General features: G+C 37.7%; 1 protein-coding gene across 3 annotated transcripts in view; it reads right to left on the bottom strand.

The window, feature by feature from the left end:
• Nucleotides 1-256: 256 nt before the first annotated feature.
• Nucleotides 257-19,008, bottom strand: part of lmx1al (LIM homeobox transcription factor 1, alpha-like) — a 39,005-nt gene continuing 20,253 nt past the window's right edge. For 2 of the 3 annotated variants that reach the window (XM_053228553.1, XM_026946084.3), the window contains 6 exons: nt 9,508-9,740; nt 7,732-7,895; nt 7,565-7,642; nt 7,333-7,465; nt 5,876-6,031; nt 257-3,572 (listed from right to left, as the gene is read on the bottom strand). In XM_053228553.1, coding sequence (XP_053084528.1) covers nt 3,415-3,572; nt 5,876-6,031; nt 7,333-7,465; nt 7,565-7,642; nt 7,732-7,895; nt 9,508-9,740 — 922 coding nt within the window. In that variant the 3' untranslated portion in view covers nt 257-3,414. The remainder of the gene's footprint in view (nt 3,573-5,875; nt 6,032-7,332; nt 7,466-7,564; nt 7,643-7,731; nt 7,896-9,507; nt 9,741-19,008) is intronic. The other variant, XM_026946085.3, reaches the window with a different exon arrangement.

The following is a 19,008-nucleotide window of genomic DNA, read 5'->3' as shown; positions in this document are numbered from 1 at the left end:
TTTGTACAATTATTTTCATTTTTTACCTGACAATAATCCATGGATCCGAGATGACACGCTCATTTAAAGTTGTTATTGAGTGCAAATCATTTGTGCTACTTTTTTTTTCCAGTAAAGAAAAGTTGTTCCTTCTGTTGTTTTCTTTCTTTTCTTTTTTTTAAAATTATTTTTGCCCCCTGTCCTAAAGGGTGCCAATAGTTGTGCAGCTGCTGGTAGAACATGTCTCGAAGAAGACTCAGTAATCAAAGAGCCGTGATCATATCAACAACGAAACCACTGATTATATTGTAAAGGTGAAAACACACTACACAGAAACCACTTGAACAGATCACAGAACAGAAAAAAAAATATCTAAAATAAAAGAATTGTGCCGTCAATTCTCTCGCATTTCAGCAGTTACCCTGATAGAGTCCAGAATCACAAAGCGGTCCAAGAACAGTGGCCTTAATATCCCTGGTGTCAGATCCAATCCCAGCTTCAGGCTACTCAGCCCGTTTCATATAACATCCACAGTCCAGAGGTTGAAACAATAATAATAAGTGCTCTGTACATGTCATAAAATCTTTTTTTTAAATAAGAAACGTCTCACGTGTACACACCGTCATGCAGGAGAAAGCTACAAAATATCCAGCAGTATCATACAGAGGAACGAAGAGAGACAGTAGTGCTAATCGCAACCATATTAGTCATGATACGAACACGTTAAGCGCAGTACATTAGAGCACAAGAACATTTAGCATCACATAGCCCCCTGAAACACCAGGGTGCCATTACTTTGAAACACTAGTAGTAAAGATGATGCGGATGCTGTAATAATGTACCTCTACCCTGTAAACGCGAGACCCTGTTGGCAGTGTGATGACCCTGATCAACTCCTGACCCTAAGCATTAAACCTCAGACATGAGAATTCAACAAACGCCCAAAAAACTCTCCTTAAAGCATTTTAGTTGCATCTGAGATGATTTCCTTCAACAAAGGGGTGTTTTTTTTTTGTTTTTTTTTTTTTTTAGCATTATTTCCTTAGGCAGAAGCATCAAAAGTACCCTGTCTCAACTCTAAATAATCATGTTATTAATATTCCACCTATTTATTAAAAGTTTTCTTCTTACTAAAGCTTAATGTAGAAAAGTGTGACGTAAACATTATGATCATTATTATTAACTAGGAGGGAGAATGAAAGATACGGGAAATATAGACAGGCAATTGAGGGGCAAAAGAAAGAAAGAAAGAAAGGGAATGCAAGTAAAACATAAATCAAGGAAAACTCAGAGAAAAAGTAAGCGACAGAAAGAGAAGAAATTGATAGAAAGGAAGAAATTGTTTTTTTCACATGGGAAAAAGAAAGAATAAGGTGGGAGGAAATTACAGAGGAGAGGAGAGGAGTTCACATACGCTGCAAAGGTATATACATCCACTGCCAGTCAAGTTTTTGAACTTTTAGTAACAAAAAAAAATTTTTTTTTACATTTCCTTACAGTATTATTCACTATTGTCAAATAAATATGAAATAAGTTTTTTTTCTTTTTTTTCATGTAAAACACTTTGAGATTCATTATTTCATTTTCATTTGATGATGCAAAATGAAATAAAAATTATTATTATTTTTATTATTATTATTACCTCTAATCATCCTCTAATTGAGCGCTTTACTAAAGCTGCACTTTCTTGATGAAGTAGTTAAGCCAAAATGTATTGATTGTAGATATTAGTGTTAGTATCAGCTGTAAAACTGATATACTGAGTGCTACAAGTGCCGCTTTAGAGTGATCGAGACTGAAAAAAAAACCCAATAACATAAAATTAAAAAACTTCACACACATTTCTCAGTTCACTTCCATTTCTAGTTCACTTACATCAATAATTCTGTAATTATCTTCAACGCATTTCTACAAAACTGCTAACACAGAGCGTCCAGAAACCTTTTGACTGGCAGTGTATGTGTTATGGATGGCAAAAATTCCAGTATTTAATCATTTAATCCCACGCGAGTCCACCTGACCCTGTATCACCGGGCGGATTTGTGTTGGCCTCGTCTTAATCACTCTGGTATGCACGCTTTCCCTTTGCTCTCTGAACCCTACCGAGACTCCTTAAGACTCCAGAGTGCTGCTCGGTTTAGTCTTTCCCGTCCCTAATACTCCTAAATTACATCATCAAAGGCCTGGTAATTAAAGTGTAATAGCATGAGGCTAATGAGAGAGAACAAAAGAATAGAATGTGCAAATGTAATCTGAGAAAATTTACTAAAAAAAAAATTAAATGACATTCATTATTAGAAATCATAAAACACTCCTCTTTGGGTCTGATTTGTTGTTTTTTCTTACAGTAGTTGAGTGCAGAAGTTTGTACCCCCATGGCTTCTGGGTGGAAATAAAGAAACATGTAGGATGAAGTGAGATAAAAAGGGACAGATAAGTGTGGAGCATCCTGCCTCTTAGATTGCTGAAAATAATTTTATACTTTTGTCACAACAGTGTTTGACATGTAGCGAATGATTTGATTGGTCTTAGAATGGGAAAGCAGGTTTGGCATTTCCTTTTCTTGTAGAATATTAAAGGAAACTGCATGCCAGTTTACCTGACTTCACCCCACCAATATTTTACAAATGATCTACGAATAAAAAGGCGGATATGTTAAAAAATGGAATTTGTGGACAAATACAACAACTGAAAAGCTGCTGAAAGAAGTTGGAGGCAAAAGGGCAAAGCGTGGGCATACAAGCTAATAATAAATATTTATATCACAACCAGAAAGTGAGATGAGCCGCCATTTTTCACTATTAATATCTTAAAATACAAGATTCGACCAGCCACTTTCAATAATAACTTGCCTTATTGCTGTACATCAATTTCTTCTTCATTTGGGCTTGAGGGCGTACAAACTTTTGCACTCAGTTGTAAATGTGATGTAGTTCTAATTTGACTACTATGTGATGATATAGATGCAAGGCTTCCTATGCAAGGTTGCAAGGTTTATCTTCTGTGTGTTTTTTTTTTTTTTTTTGGCAAACGATGGATTTGTGAATGAATTTTGTTTGGACTGTTTGAGACGGATGATGAGGTAAAATGTTGGTGATCAGCTGCCTAATCGAACATTCAGCATGCCTATGACATAAATGTGTGAGTGTGTGTGTGTGTGTGTGTATTAATATTGATTAAGCCATGAGGCTACAATGATCTTATTCCTAGTCGAACCCTAAACCGCATCATTTCCTGTTTGCTATTTAAATCATTTTATAACGGTATTCCTACAGGATCATGACTGACGTAAACTCGTGTGTGATTGCGGGATGAGAGATCCTGCAGGCTTAGTTGGGCAAACACGCTGGGCTTTGAGCGTGGCTTTGTCTGTTTGTTTGCTGCTTCTCTTGTGGACTGTGGTGGAGTTAGTCTGGGGTCAGAGGTGAAGAGGGGTCACGAGGTGAAGTAGGAGTTTTGCATCGAATACAGGCGGTCAATTGGATTTCCCACGCGTCCTGCCAGCACCCCTCCCTCTGCCGTCGCCAAGAGACAATCGCCGAGGTGACCCAGGCTTCCATCGCTGTCCAAGTCGTGGAAAACGGTTTCTGAGTCTGTGAGGAAGAAAAGTCAAGTTTATTTATTAGCTGCACAACATGTCAAGATACAGTGACTTGCAGAAGTATTAAACCCCCCCTTGAATTGATCAGATTTCTTTGAAATATTTGATCAGTAATTAATTTTGACCATAAGAGAACATGAATTTGCAATAAAAATATGTGTATTTATCATCTGTAATTCAGTCAAATCTGATAAATTCCAGGTAGGTTGAATACCTTTGCAAGCCACTGTACTGTATACTGTATGTGCACTGAAATGCTTATAACAGATCTGCCAACACTGAAGAGGAATAATGCAAAGTGTTTAAAATGCAGTAAATAATGGGAAAAAAACCCAAAACATAACATAACATAGCAATGACCTTCATAAAAATGACCTTCATAAAAATGAAATTGTTTGAATACATTTTAAGAGCAAATAGTGTTTTATGTACTTTCTACTATCTACTTTTACCATTAAAATCATTTTTAAGTGTAAGAGTTGACACTTTGTGTATGTAATAAAGATCTTTCCACTCTGTTTCTCTCTCTCTCTCTCTCTTTTTTTTTTGGAAAACTAGAAATAACTTTTTTGATCATTTTCAGCAGAAAAAAAACCCCAGTAGATGACATTTCAGTACCTCCTGAAGAAATAGTTACTTGAGACTATACACCAGTCTAATGGTAGCTAAAACGAATGTACATTGATAGATTTTATTTCATATTAATGAGCTTATTAACGGAGCGGGAAAATCGAGTTGAGACGAGAGCAACAGGCGAAACATGACTAATATGAGATGGAGGAAGGAGGCGGAGCTTCCAGGGGGCATCAGTTAATATCGGAGAGTTCAAAACACCTGTGCAACTGTAAATCATTCCAGATTGATATGTCGACTGTCTGCTATGTTTTTAACCTAATTTAAAACAAAAATAGAAAAAATTAAAATTAGAATAAAATATGTATATACAGTGGCGTCCAAAAGTCTGAGACCACATTGAAAATCTGGGATTTTTTCCATTTAAAATGGGAAACTTTTAGAATTTTTAAAACAAAGAAAGTAAATATTTAATATTCAAGATTCTGCATTATCTCTAGGTCCCTATTTAAAAGTAAGCAAATGTGTGATATTGACCATGTGAACTGCTTGTAGCAAAGGTCAGAGTTTCCACATGTCTAATCTCTTCTATAGATGACACACTGATGGATTTGATCTAATATGCATCATAAGGTTTTGCACAAACTTGTGGTCTTTGCCAGCTCGAGTGCAAACTGTCATTAAAGCAAAAAGGGGACGTGCCAAATAGTAAGAAAGTCTGAAATTCATGTAAATATTTCAAAGATTCTACTTTTCCGTCAAGTTGTTGTCAGTAATATACTTTGTAATGAAAATTGTATTAAATTAAAAAAGAATGCAAAATAGAAGCATTTTCACTAATGCTCTCAGACTTTTGGATCCCACTGTATACACCGAGCAGCTGTGACATAAAAACCACTGAGAGGTGAAGGCGAATAACATTGAGTATCTTGCTATATTGGCACCTATCAAGGGGTGAGATATATTAGGCAGCAAGTGAACAGTCAGTTCTCGAAGTTGATGTGTTGGAAGAAGGAAAAATGGCAAAACGGCAGGTCTCGTGGGGTGTTCCCGGTATGCGGTGGTTAATACCTACCAAAAGTGGTCCAAGGAAGGACAACTGGTGAACTAGTGACAAAGGTCATGGGCGCCAAAGGCTGATGCGCATGGGGAGTGAAGGCTAGAGCTTCTGGTCTGATCCCACAGAATAGCTACTGTAGCTCTTCTGTTTACACAGTTTGGCCCTTGTCATTCAGTCACTCAGATCCTTACGCTTGCCCATTTTTCCTGCTTCCAACACATCAACTTCTTCAAGAACTGACTGTTCAATTGCCACCTAATATATCTCAACCCTTGACAGTTGCCATTGTAAAGAGATAATCAACATTATTCACTTCACCTGTCAGTGGGTTTAATGTTATGGCTGATTGTCAACATTTAATGTTATGGCTAATATATATACATATATATATATATATATAAATATATATATATATATATATATATATATATATATATATATATATATATATATATATATATATGTGTGTGATAAAAAATTGAGTGGTGAAAACAAGACAAAGTATTGCACTGTGCTAAAGTTAGGAAGGCGTAACATGTCAGTGGAAACACAATGAACATATAAAGCGTCTCAGTGACACTGGTGAAAAAGACAGCAGTGTGTGAATCAGCTGTATATGTGATGGTAGTGATTTCACTGCTGTGTGATTTTCTGTCTCTTACCGTATGGGTGCATCTGCTCGGGGCCTAGCTGCGGGGGTGTGAGACCGTGCCGGAACTGCTCACCCCCGTACAGGTTTGGGTCGAGAGCCAAGAGCTGCTGTCGTGGCATGGAGGAGTATGAGAGCATGCCGTCTAAGCCGTGACTGCTCGAGCCGTCTGTGAGGAGACACAATAGTACACAAAGTCCTTTCTTTATCACCTGTGTATGCAAAGTGTATCTAAATGTGTAGGACGAAATCAAATGAAATTCAAAAAAGCTTTTATTAAAGTTTTGTTAAATTGTAATATTTAGAGCCCAAAAATTCATCTAAGTGTGTAGATCGTAAGTTTTCCTCCTTAACTTTGCTAATAATACTGCTACTAAAGCAGCAGTGTTTACAGTGATATCATTACTGCTAACTCTCTGGAACTAACACTGTGCATTTTTTTTTTAAAGAAACCTGTTATTAAACCTGAATAATCTGTTATTCCAGTTATAAAACATCTACCCATCTTAGAGAGTGTGTGCTAACATGTATTAGTGAACTTGGCTACAAGTTTACATAGTGAAATATCCTATATGTTAGCTAGCTTGGCTAAACCTGGCTAATGGATTTAATTACATAAAAGCCTAGCATTAGCTAGCGTTCTAGCGACCTTGCCTAACGCAGTATAACAGTTATCCAAATGTTAGCTAGCTTGGCTAAACCTGACTAAATATTTTAATTTCATAATAGCCTAATATTATCTACTGTAGCTTTCTAGCAGTGTTGGCTACTAGTTTACACAATATAACAGTTAGCATAACCTTAGCTAGACATTTCTTAATTCATCAGCAACTTTGTCTTCCATCTCTGTATAAATGACCACCACTGCAATGTTATTTCTCTTCATATATCCAGTAAGATTGAAGTTTTTATTTTTTTTGTTACCACAATATGGTGCTTGCAACTGTAAATTGCGATAATAGCGAGCTAACTTTATCTAACATAAGAAGCTGTAAGATTAGCAAGGCAAATTAAGCTAAATAGAAAACAGCTTAGACAAAAAAATCTAATAACAAGGTAAAAATAATGCCCTCATTATGGAAAAATAGTTCTTTCAACCAAAGATAAGAACTTACAAAACATAATCAAGCAATCAATCATGAAAATAGATTGCTAGCTACCCAGGATCCCGATCATTTAAGCTAACAGACAAGTTATACCACAGGGCCTTAAATGTACATATAAATGGTTAAAAAACATTTTAAAACAAATTTTAAAGAAAATAATGCAAATTGCTGTTATATAAGAGGAATAAACGACTTTGAGATGTGCTCTTGGAAAATAATCAGCTTCAGGGTGGTAAAAGTAACTCGGCTTCATGTCAGGATGCATCACACCAGGTTAAATAAGGTTAATTAAAATCTTTGTGGAATATTAGCTAACTTCCGCAACCAGTCCACATTTTTTGGGAGAAATATAACATGCACTAACATGGCGTCTCACCCTCGCTGTCGTCGTTACTCAGTCGTCCTCCTCTGCTCGGACCCCTCCTGCTGCTGCCGCTGATCTGCTCCTGCTCCTGCTGCTGCTGCTGTTGCTGCTGCCTGCGAGCGATTTTCTTCATCTGAACACACAACAAGATGGACAATCAAAATCCAAAACTCTACCAAAGACTGGAAAATGTATTAACTATATAAACCTGAAGAAAGATTTTTAGTTTTACCTTCGCTCTCTGGTTTTGGAACCAGACCTGGACGACTCGGACCGTCAGCCCAGTTTCAGCTGCTAAGGTCTCTCTCACCTGCAGAATACAAATAAGAAATTAATGAATGATTTAAAATAAATGGCACCCTGCAGTGTGTGGGCTTACATCAAGGACAGATTGCTCACCTTTCGGCAGGGTTTGGAGGACACCTCGAAGGACGCCTTGAAGGCGCGGCGCTGCTGTGTGGTTAAAATGGTGCGCGGCCGCTTGGATCTCTTGTGCTCTTTACTATCATCACCAGCTTTTCCTCCCATGGAGCTGCTGCCTCCTTCTTCATCCTCGCTCTTCACTGCATGGGAGGAAGAAAAAGAGAAGGAAGCATTTGGTGTTATTGCTACACTGTAATGTATTTTTACTAGAAATGGCACAATATCAGTTTTTCTTTTCCGATACCGATACTGAAACCTTCAAAACTACTAAAAACTACTAGGTTTTGAAACTTTTTTTAACTGAAGCACTTAAAAAATACAGGAAAAAATACATAGCTAAAAACACAACTTTTTCTTATTTAGGTAAAAAAAATAGGTAAAAAAATAGGTAAAAAAAATAATTTTAAATAATTTACATTGCACATATAGTAAATATAATAAAGTAAAAACTATAAATATAAACTAGAAATATTATAAAATCCTAAAAAATGCAATTAAGTCTCTTTATATGTAAATATTTCCAGTTCCAAATATTTCCACACACACACACAAAAAAAATCTTTTCCAAGATTTTGATCAAATTTGTTACAGAAATTCATTACAGAATTCATTTCTTTTTTCTCAGATATCTGATCCACCATTTTTTGCTGATGTCAGCCCGATGCCGATCCTGGGATCAGGTCAGTGCCATCTCTAATAATATAACATGGTGACCTGGCCAGTTATTTTTGTCATAAGTCACATGGCTTACTGGAACCTTTTGAGGAACTAAAAACTCTCCTGAGAAATACATTCCTGGATAAGTTTTTGTATATGTTCCTGGACAATTTCCTAGTTTGCATTTTCACAGCACTACAGTAACCATGATCATGACCTAAAATAACAGAAGTGAGAATCTTTTGAGGACTAGTTCTTGGATAAGTCCCTGATTTGCATTTTCACAGCACTACAGGAACCGTGATCATGACGTAAGATTATAACAGAATTGATGAGAAGCACACAGCACATTAAAGCTGTTTTGTTCTTTATTGGTTTTCTTGTGTGAAAATGATAATTAACGTTAACACAGCTCAGTAAGCTAGCAGAAAAAGAAGAAGAAAAGGAAGTGTTCAGTTTTAATGCCAAATACCAAGTGGTCATAAGTCGCATGTGTTTTAAATGTGGTTCCTGGAACCTTTTAAGGAAAAAAGAGTTCCAAAACTGTCCTGAACAAGTTCCTGGATATGTTCCTGGTTTGTGGTTTCACTACACTACAGGAACCGTGACATTACAATCGTTTATACAAGTTTCCTGGTACTAAAATTGGCTCTGCTGATTCCCAGTTTAAAGAGTCCAGAGTTCCTGAAAAGGTTCCTGGTACTAAAATTGTTCAGAGTTCCTGAAAAGGTTCCTGGCTTGCTATAAAAGGTTACTGTGTTGGAAATGTTGCTATAGACCTATAGGAATTTTGTAAACTTTTAAATAGTCAAAACTAGATTCTTCTCAATGGTAGAGCAGTAGACTTAAAACTCATTTTTAAATATAAAATGACCAAAAAAAAAAGTAAAAACACAACAAAACAAACAAACAAAAAAAAACCATCTCAAGTTGCTGTACCATTCTGTTCCTAGTGAAACTGTAGCTCTTTTCATACACTTCATGTAGTCTTGTGTATATATATATTAGTTATGTAGTGCCATTATCCTGGTCCTTTCATCCTACCATTATACATGTACAGACATGGCATAATAATAAAAACGGACTATATCTCACCAGACTCGGTGGGGGCGGGGCTGATGGCAGCAAGCATCTCTCTCTCCTTCTCATAATCCCCACGGCAGAGCAGCTGACCTTCCTTAAGCACAAACTCGTCACCCCTCTGGAGCCGGCGCTCACACTCGCAGCAGCTGAAGCAGCCCAGGTGATACACCTGCCCCAGCACACGCATGATCAGCTCTGAGCGGCCAATCACCTGCAGGCAAGCACTGCACTTCCGCACAAACAGCCTAAAACACACACACAAACACACACACACACACAAACCACAAGTTACAGGATGTTTGATGGATATTGAAAAAACTAAGGTGCTATGTCCAATACATAGAGTATGTCTTTCATATATTTCATGACACTGTATTAAAAATAATGGATTGGAAAGCAGTTTCACTGAATCTCAGCAGGTCTTGCTTTTTAGGATAAAAAGAAAACAAATTTCAAATTCAGACAAAATGTGAAACCTCTCAATTAAGGCAGCTCTCATAAATGGACAAGTGCAAGTGCTGCCCAAGAACACTGCCTATGTTTTCAGCCTCCTTCCATGCATCCATGATAAGAATATTGTGTATTAAATATCATGATATATCATATATTTGATCACTGACACATGCCTATCCTGTATAAACCGTAATGTGGAATGTCTATGCAGTGTTTTAGGTTAGACACTGGGAGGCAGCACTTAGCAATAAGACACACTGAGACACAGAAATGATGATAATGTACAGTATGAATTCATTTAACCCAGTGCTGTGTATTAAAGCTGCTCTGCATACTCTAATGGTGCTAGGAGAGCATGGTCGCATTCATTAATATGATATTGGACGAGGGGTTCACAAACTTTTGCATCCAGAGACTCGTTCAAGTGTAGAGAAAAACATCACTGAACCATATATGATTTATTTTATGAATATGATTCAGGCAAATATATATAATCACAATTATTCAAGATATTCTTTTTCCTAAAATTCCTAAAAAAAGAAAACATTTAGTGTGACACTAACTGCATTTACACCAGAGACGTGTTTGATTCTCGATCCCGATTGGTCAGAAGGCGTTGATTAATTTTCTCTATCAGCACCATGGACAATAGGTTTATATTAACGTGTTCGGTCTAATATGTTGTCATTTCTATAGTAACAACGTACACAGGGGGATGTACGGCAGATGCTTCACATAAACAGTTTTAAAACCTGTGTGTAACTGTTGTTATGGTGAGGAGACTTTTATTTAACATTTTTGGAAGGAGTCTCCAGTGTCAGCTGTAAGCGATCAAGCTTTCTGACACAGGAAGTCTTCAGGACAGAGGAGTTTGAAGTAATGTGACAAGCTGCATTTTCTTTTTGTCTTCTAAACTTCAAGAGAAATAAAAAAGAGAGGCTGGTGAGGGAATGATATAATAATGTATATTAGCTATAACGTACCTGATAACAGGGACTAACTTGTTTCGCAACATTAAATGTAACTAGAAATGGACAAAAATTATGACATTGTTTAATAAATAAAAAAAATTATTAGTGTTGGCCACAAAAGACTGTTGTGGTATTTGAGGAATAAAACACTTGGACACTGTGGTGTTATAGAATAATAATTAACTTGGAATTATGATAACATATCTGTAAATCTATACATATCTGACATATCTGTAAAACAGGATGATAACAAATCTGTAAATCTGCTTCATCACACCCTGTCTTTGATTATTTTCTTTATTTGGCATAGTTTTATTAAAACTGGTTGGATTTAAGTTGATGATTAGTTTATTGAGCTTTAGTTTAGGAAATGAACAACGTCCTATTCAAGTGATGAACAAGGCTTAGTTGAAATATTTTAATAATAACTGTAGCAACATTGATAGTAATTGATCATCACCATCACGTTATTAAAAAAAAAAAAAAAGAAAGGAATAAAATGGCCCTAGCTGTACGTCATGGACCCCTACTTTGCTAATTTTCACTTTTTTACCTCTCACCCCAACAAGTCAGTCCTTATTTAAAGGCACATTTCATTCGTGCTTAAATTCTTCCTAAATCCCTCATTCTTTTCCTGTCCGTGCCCTCCCTCCTTTTGTTAGTATTTTCTGGCAGAATTGCCCCGTCCTCCCTCCTCGCTCCCTCCCTCTCTCCCGGCACAGCTCAGCTCGGTGAAACTAATAAAGACGGGATTAATTAGATTGTTGTTTAAACAGTGCGATGCCCAGACAGACGCTATAAACTCATAAACGAGGATTGAGAATAGCATGGGGTTAATCTCTCCTCTCTCTTTTTTTTCCACACACTCAAATAAACAGAGCATTTCTCGCTCTTTCGTTCGTACACTCCTGCACACACACATACACATACACATACACAAACAAACACAATGCGCAGGGACACGTGAATACGTTCACGTGCATTGACAGTCATATGCGTTCATGTTTGTGTGTGCGTGTGTATGTGTGCAATTCACTTTTATTACTTGTACACATTAAGACACGCACGAGCCTGAGTGAAAAGCGTAATCACGTCATCTTACTTTATATCGTGGAATGATATCATACACCAGCATGTGCGCTAATGCTACTTTGCACAAAAAAAGTGAACGCTGAAAGTAATAAGAAACCCAAGAGAAACTTTCTTTATGTGAGAGATGCTGCAGAAGAAAAGGCAATAACCCGAGCGAGCAACATAAAATGAAGAGCAGCGAGATGAAAAACATTTTCAACAAAACAAGATTCTATTGCAGAGGGCCACAAGGAGGAACGGGTGTGTACTTGTGTGTGTGTGTGTGTGTGTGTGTGTGCTCCAGAACCCTCGCTGAGTGAGAAGAAGGTGTTATTCCCTAAATCTGGTGAAGGGAGAGGCAGCCAGGTCCGTACATAAAGGCGTCTGATCTGCGTGGATGTGATGATCCTGTCCGAAACGCAGCTGCCACAGCTAATCTGTCTCAATCCATCTGCCAATCGCGCCAACAAAAATTACACCTACTTAACACACCCATACCAAAGACACTGAGCCCTCTTCACAGTCACCCTGAGCAACTGATCCGCAGACCAGAATCACCAAACCAAATGAGCGTGCGGGGGACTGGGAATGATGGGACGGACGAATCGGGCATTGCCGGCGGATACGATCACAATAACAAATGACATTTCGTCTCATCGTGTGTCTTGCTGTCACACAGAGAGTCTTGTGGGAGTAGATGTCATTCAAGATGTAAAGCATTCATAAAACAGTCAATACTAGTTTAAAAAAAACATTTATATAATAGCCAGTCAAAAACATTCAGGAGTCAATATCACTCAAATAGTATTCAGGAGTAGAAATTACTCAAATAACATTCATATTGCTGTAGATAGTAATCAAATACTACACATACAGCAGTGAGTAGTACTCAAAAACATTCAGGAGTGTAATATCACTCAAATAGTATTCAGTAGTAGAAATTACTCAAATAACATTCATATTGCTGTAGATAGTAATTAAATACTACACATATAGCAGTCAGTAGTACTCAAAAACATTCATATTACTGTAGATAGTAATCAAATACTACACATACAGCAGTGAGTAGTACTCAAAAACATTCAGGAGTGTAATAGTACTCAAATAGTATTCAGTAGTAGAAATGACTCAAATAACATTCATATTGCCTTAGATGGTACTCAAATACTATTCATATAGAAGTCAGTAGTACTTAAAAACATTCAGGAGTCAATACTACTCAAATAGTATTCAGTAGTAGAAATGACTCAAAAACATTTATAATTCTGTAGATAGACTAGTACTCAACTATTATTCATATAGCAGTCATTAGTACTCAAATAGCAATCAGTAGTCAGTAGTACTCAGATACTATTTAAAAGAAACTAGTACTCCAATAGCATTCAGGAGTCAACAATACTCAATCACCGTTCACCGTAGCAGTCACTAGTACTCAAAAACAATGAAGAGTCACTAATACTCAAATAGATTCATTATTCAGTATTACTCAAAGAACATTCAGTAGTCATTAGCACTCAAATAGAATCAATAGTACTCAAATACCATACATAGAGCAGTCAGTAGTACTCAACAACTTTCAGAAGTCAGTAGTACTCAACAACTTTCAGGAGTCAGTAGTACTCAAATAGCACTGAGGATTCAGTTGCACTCAAATAAAATTCATATAAAAGTTAGTATTATTCAAATAGCATTCAGCAGTCAATATTTTTCAAATAACTCTACAGTCGGCTGTACTCATAGTACAGTAGCATTCATACAGCAGTCACTAGTACTCAAATAGCATTCATATAGCAGCTAGTACTACTCAGATTGCATTCCTATAACAGTCAATAGTATTCAAATAGCATTATATAGTATTCAGTAGTTCTCAAATAACAGTCACAGGATTCATATTGCAGTCAGTAGTTCTCAAATAACAGTCACAGGATTCATATGGCAGTCAGTACTTCTCAAATAACATTCATATACCAGTCAGTAGTACTCAAATAGCATTCATATAGCATTCATATAGCTGTCACTAATACTCAAATAGCAGTCACATAACAGTCAATAGTACTTATGCACCCTTCATGTAACAGTCAACAGTCAACTAATCAAGTACCATTCATACTGTAGAGCGGTCAATAGCATTCAGGTAGCAGTCATATAGCAGTGAATAGTACTCAAATAGCATTCATACAGCGTTCATATACTAGTCATTAGTACTCAGGTAGCAGTCATAGAAGTACTCTAATCCTCTATTTCACATAACAGTGTATATCCAAGTATCATTCACATAGGACTCCTATAGCAGTCAAAAGTATTCAAATAGCATTCATAGCAACATCAATATGTCAATATTACTCATATAACAATCATATAAATAAAAAGGAATATTAGCATATGAATCACTAGCACACAAAAGCAAGATCCTGCCTTATCTCAGAAAGGATCTATTACCTAAGATTAACACTAAATCATAATTAAGGATTCCTGATGCCAGCAATATGCTGTAATGTAAAATGTGTTATAAAGCAGGACGTTCTTCTTTTACATAATCAGTACGCTAACTGTTACTAAGGTTCATGAACGTTTTAAGCTCTACTTCAAGAACATTTGATTGGCATTGATACAGCATTTGTTCAGAATGTTTCCAGCATGCAGTACGCAGTGTAACATCACAAAAAAAAGGGAAGCGACTCGTAGTAAATGAAGTACCCTGTCATTGCGCTATACTCCTGAGGTTTCAGGTTGTGTTCAATCACTCATCACAGCTTTGATCTCTCAGGAGTGAAGGGGTTAACCATGATTATGACCTCTGGGAAAATGGGACCGAAACTCACCTTACCCAGACAGTAAGGTAGGCGCAAGAGCCGACACACTGTCCTTCTGATAAATCTTACCAAAAATCGGAGATGAATCTTGGTGTGGGTGGCTTCTCCACGCATGTACACACATTAGGACATCTTGAAGAAAGGTTTGTGCACTGTCAGAAATATTGCAAGCTTTTGTGCTGGTGCATTTGTGTATATATTAAGAATCGATATGTAAATCATGCATGTAAATATAATTGCATGGTTTATATTGGTGTGTGTGTGTGTGTGTGTGTGTATGAGACAGAAAGTGTGTGTGTGTGTGTGTGTGTGTATGAGCGGATATTGCTGTGAAGCAAGGTGGCTCAGCGCCAGGGTTCAGTAATCACATCATCTCCCTTTATTAAATCTCAGTGCACTGCTTCTGCGTTATTAAAATCTCCCAGCATTCCCCACTACGCTCGCCTGCTACACTCCCTAACACACACGCACGCACACACACACACAGACACACACGCACACACACACACACGCACATGCCCACAGAAACGCAAATATCCTCAAAGATAAGATGCAAACACCAACAGGTAGGTGATAAATGTATATATCGTTCCACTCACTGTCAAATACAAGGTCAGAAACAATGACGGAAGGCAACTGGCCATGACGTATCTTTGATTTTATTAAAATTATTCTTGGGGTAAATATGTACATCCAAAAAAAGGTGCATTTAGGGATGGGTTTTTATGCCTGGGTGCCTTCTAATGAGGTTAATGATTCCCATTTATGCAGCATTAAGTATGAAAAACAAGTGACGTTCTAATATCTACATGCACTTTTAATGTAAAGTGGGCGTGGCTAAACTCAGGTAACGTGTGCGTAAGTTTCTCCCACGCCAATCGCAAGGTTGATCAATTCAACATGGCTTCACATTTGCAAATGAGTAACAAGTAGCATGATTCAGGTCATATGTTAAGAATTGAAGGGTTTATTTTTATGAAATCAAACAGCTGCAACCACACTTGTTTAAATTTGTATGACTTTTTAAAACTAGAAGGCAAAAGCAAACTAATGAGTGAGAGCAAACCTAGCATGCGGAAACTAATCAGTAAGGGAAAACAAACCTAGCAAGTCCACTGAATAATTGTCCTTGCAAACCTAGCATACGAAAGCTAACCAGCAAGTGAAAGCTAGCAATTAAAAAGCAACCTAGCAAGTGAAAACATAGCCTACAAACACCAACCTAGCAAGTGGAAGCTAATCTAGTGAGGATAGTACCGTGGAACAATTGAAATTTATGGGTTTTTTTGCAGCAATGTGCTTAGCTTGGCTTGAGGCCGGTACAGAGGGATGTCAATCAACATGTTTGTGAGACTATTAGGCCACAACCACTTTATAGTTCCAAGATCAATTTGATTAGCAAATTCAGCGTTTTATCTCATGTCTATCTCACATGTTGAGTATCACGGAAGATGTTTAAGGTTTTATTTTAAGCAAAATAAAGTAAGATTATGTGCCTATTGAGTACGAATAAATAAGTCTTGGAGAATACATTTTCTTTTGGAGAATAAGATCAGCAGTAACTGTAATAAAATGGTGTTTCCTAAACAACAGGAACACTGAGGACGATATGGCTATATAGCTTTTGAATTTCTTTTCTTTTTCTGTTACTGACTTTATTTGGCTAGCTCTCAAAAAATCTAGCAAATGTATCAAAAAGCTACAAGAGACCTTGTGATCAGGCCAGGACACATCCAGCTCTTTATGCGCATGATGATGTGAATGATATATAGCACTATTGTCCCCTCCGTCTTCATGCCCTCTGGACATTTTAATCTTCCAAGGCCTAAAAGAAATCCCTAAACATATTGCAATTTTATGATAATCACATCAAAATAGTGAGGTCGCGTCTATTGATTGATGTTCATATGATTTTCCTAAGATGAGGTGACAGCCACCGGTGTGGACGACAGCATGGCTGTTCGGTCGCGTGTGTGTAATATGTTGGCCGAGTGATACTATAAACCTGCACATGGTTTACACAAGCTGAATCACCCGTGCAAAGCCGTTTATGTAGCGTGCGAGATAGTCGGCGGTGTACAGATTAAATAAGACAACAATGGAGAGGTGTGTCTGTACGAGGTAAGCATGAACCTGTGTATATGTGTGTGTGTATGTGTGTGTGTGTGCACGCGTACGTGTTTGGATAAGGCAGCTAATCCCCAGGCCACCAGAACGCAATATCCTGTCAGCCAGATTCTCATTTCCTGTGTCTCCGTGGCAGAGCGAGAGGAAGGGGGGAGAGGAGCGAGGGGGGACCCGTTGCCCCAGAAACAGAAGATACGGAGGCCCTGTTTGAGAATGTCTATGCTGTTTTCTATATCTCCTTCCTTCCACAGCCACCACCCCCCCCTTCCATCCCGTTCACGATTTTCTCCTTTTATTATCTCAGATTTAATAAAGCGGAGGCGAGCAGCTTGTTCTGCCATGAAACATTTATTAGCCGCCTGTAATGAAATTGTTGTGGGGGAGCCGAGATGATGAGAACTCATCACGCATTATGCAAAAACGCCGGCAATATCGCAGGAGACACCTCGGAGTCATCTGGACACCTCTGCTGTCTCTTTCTGTCCTCTTCTGTGATCTCTCCTGACCTGTACACTCTGCCTCCTGGCCTTCTGCTATACTTCATTCTACAGAACAATGTGTTCACCATTTTGGCTATTTGAATATCTAGATTTTTAGATAGATAGATCTGAATATACCATGGAGAGAATATATAATACTTAAAAAAAAAAAAAAAGCACAGATCACTGCAAAACTAACTTGATTGCATCATTAATTATATCAAATCCACAGTTTGATGTACACTTTTTATAGTGGTCAAATCTTTCTATAGAACCTACCCTGATATAAAAATCTTCACTTGTGGGATGACATGGCAGCTAACTTGGATGAATATTTTTTAAGGAAAAAAAAGGTGCCTATATATCACCTAAAGAAAAAAAAAAAGACACACACCCACCCCTGGCTCATCCTAACTTTATCCTATGGAATAGATGTATGGCTAAGTGTGGCTAAGCATTTCCTTATATATTTCACAAAGAAGCTGGCTCATTTTATCCATCTTTTAGTTTTTGCGATGCTATCTGCTCCTGATGTTACGTCTTCTGAGATCACATTTATCTCTTTATCCATAAAGCAGCTCTTTCTTTGTATTCAGTACAAAGTGCTACATTGTTCAACTGCATCCTGAGTTATTTCTTAGCTAATAATATTAAAAGCTGGTTAGAGTTCATGGAGGAACCTTCATTGGAGTACACTAGCTAAATATAAATATGTAGCTAGCTAACAGTAACATAAAATGATGTATTAAATAGAACTACCTAGCTAGAGTTACACAAAAGGATCATCAGTAGAGTAGCTAAAGATATATAGCTAAGTAGCTAGCTATAGAAAAATCCAGAGAGTAGGTTCCCTTCGGTAATAAATGTAGAGGTAGTACAAACAGGAGGGGTTTTTATTCCTTCTTTGGAAATATGTAAGGGGGGGGTCTACCACGTTGTGTTTTTACTACCTCTAGCTAGCTAGCTAACTAGCTTGGTAGTTACCTACTACTTTTGTGTTACACAATAGGCATCATTGCAGTAGAGGGGCACAGTAGCTTAGTGGTTAGCCTCGCACCACCGGTGTTGGGGGTTCGAATCCCACCTCTGCCCTGTGTGCGTGGAGTTTGCATGTTCTACCCGTGCTTCAGGGGTTTCCTCCCCCAGTCCAAAGACATGCATTGTAGAGTGATTGGCATTTCAAATTGTCCATAGTGTCTGAATGGGTGTGTGTGTGTGTGTGTGTGTGTGTGTGTGTGTGTGTCTGGGATTGTGTCCTTCGATGGGTTAGCACCCAGTCCAGGGTATCCCCCGCCTTCTGCTTCAAGTCCCAACCCCGTGTAGGATAAGTGGTATGGACGGATGGATCATTACAGTAGCTACATAATGCCTACATAACCTAGCTAGCAAGCTAAAAGTAACATAAAACAATGCACTAAACAGAGCTAGTTGGCTAGTGAGGGACTGTCACGGGAACATGTTAGCTAAATACAAATAGCTAGCTAATAGAATCAAAATAATGTTGGCTAGTGTTCATAAGTAGCTAATAGTAACATAATGCTGTGCATTGTAGAGTATAGACCTAATTCAGTAATACATGTAGAGATAGTATGAACAGTT

Source organism: Pangasianodon hypophthalmus, chromosome 23 (assembly GCF_027358585.1).
Source record: "Pangasianodon hypophthalmus isolate fPanHyp1 chromosome 23, fPanHyp1.pri, whole genome shotgun sequence".
In the NCBI taxonomy this organism is placed as follows: domain Eukaryota; kingdom Metazoa; phylum Chordata; class Actinopteri; order Siluriformes; family Pangasiidae; genus Pangasianodon; species Pangasianodon hypophthalmus.
This window is presented reverse-complemented; position numbering and strand designations above follow the sequence as displayed.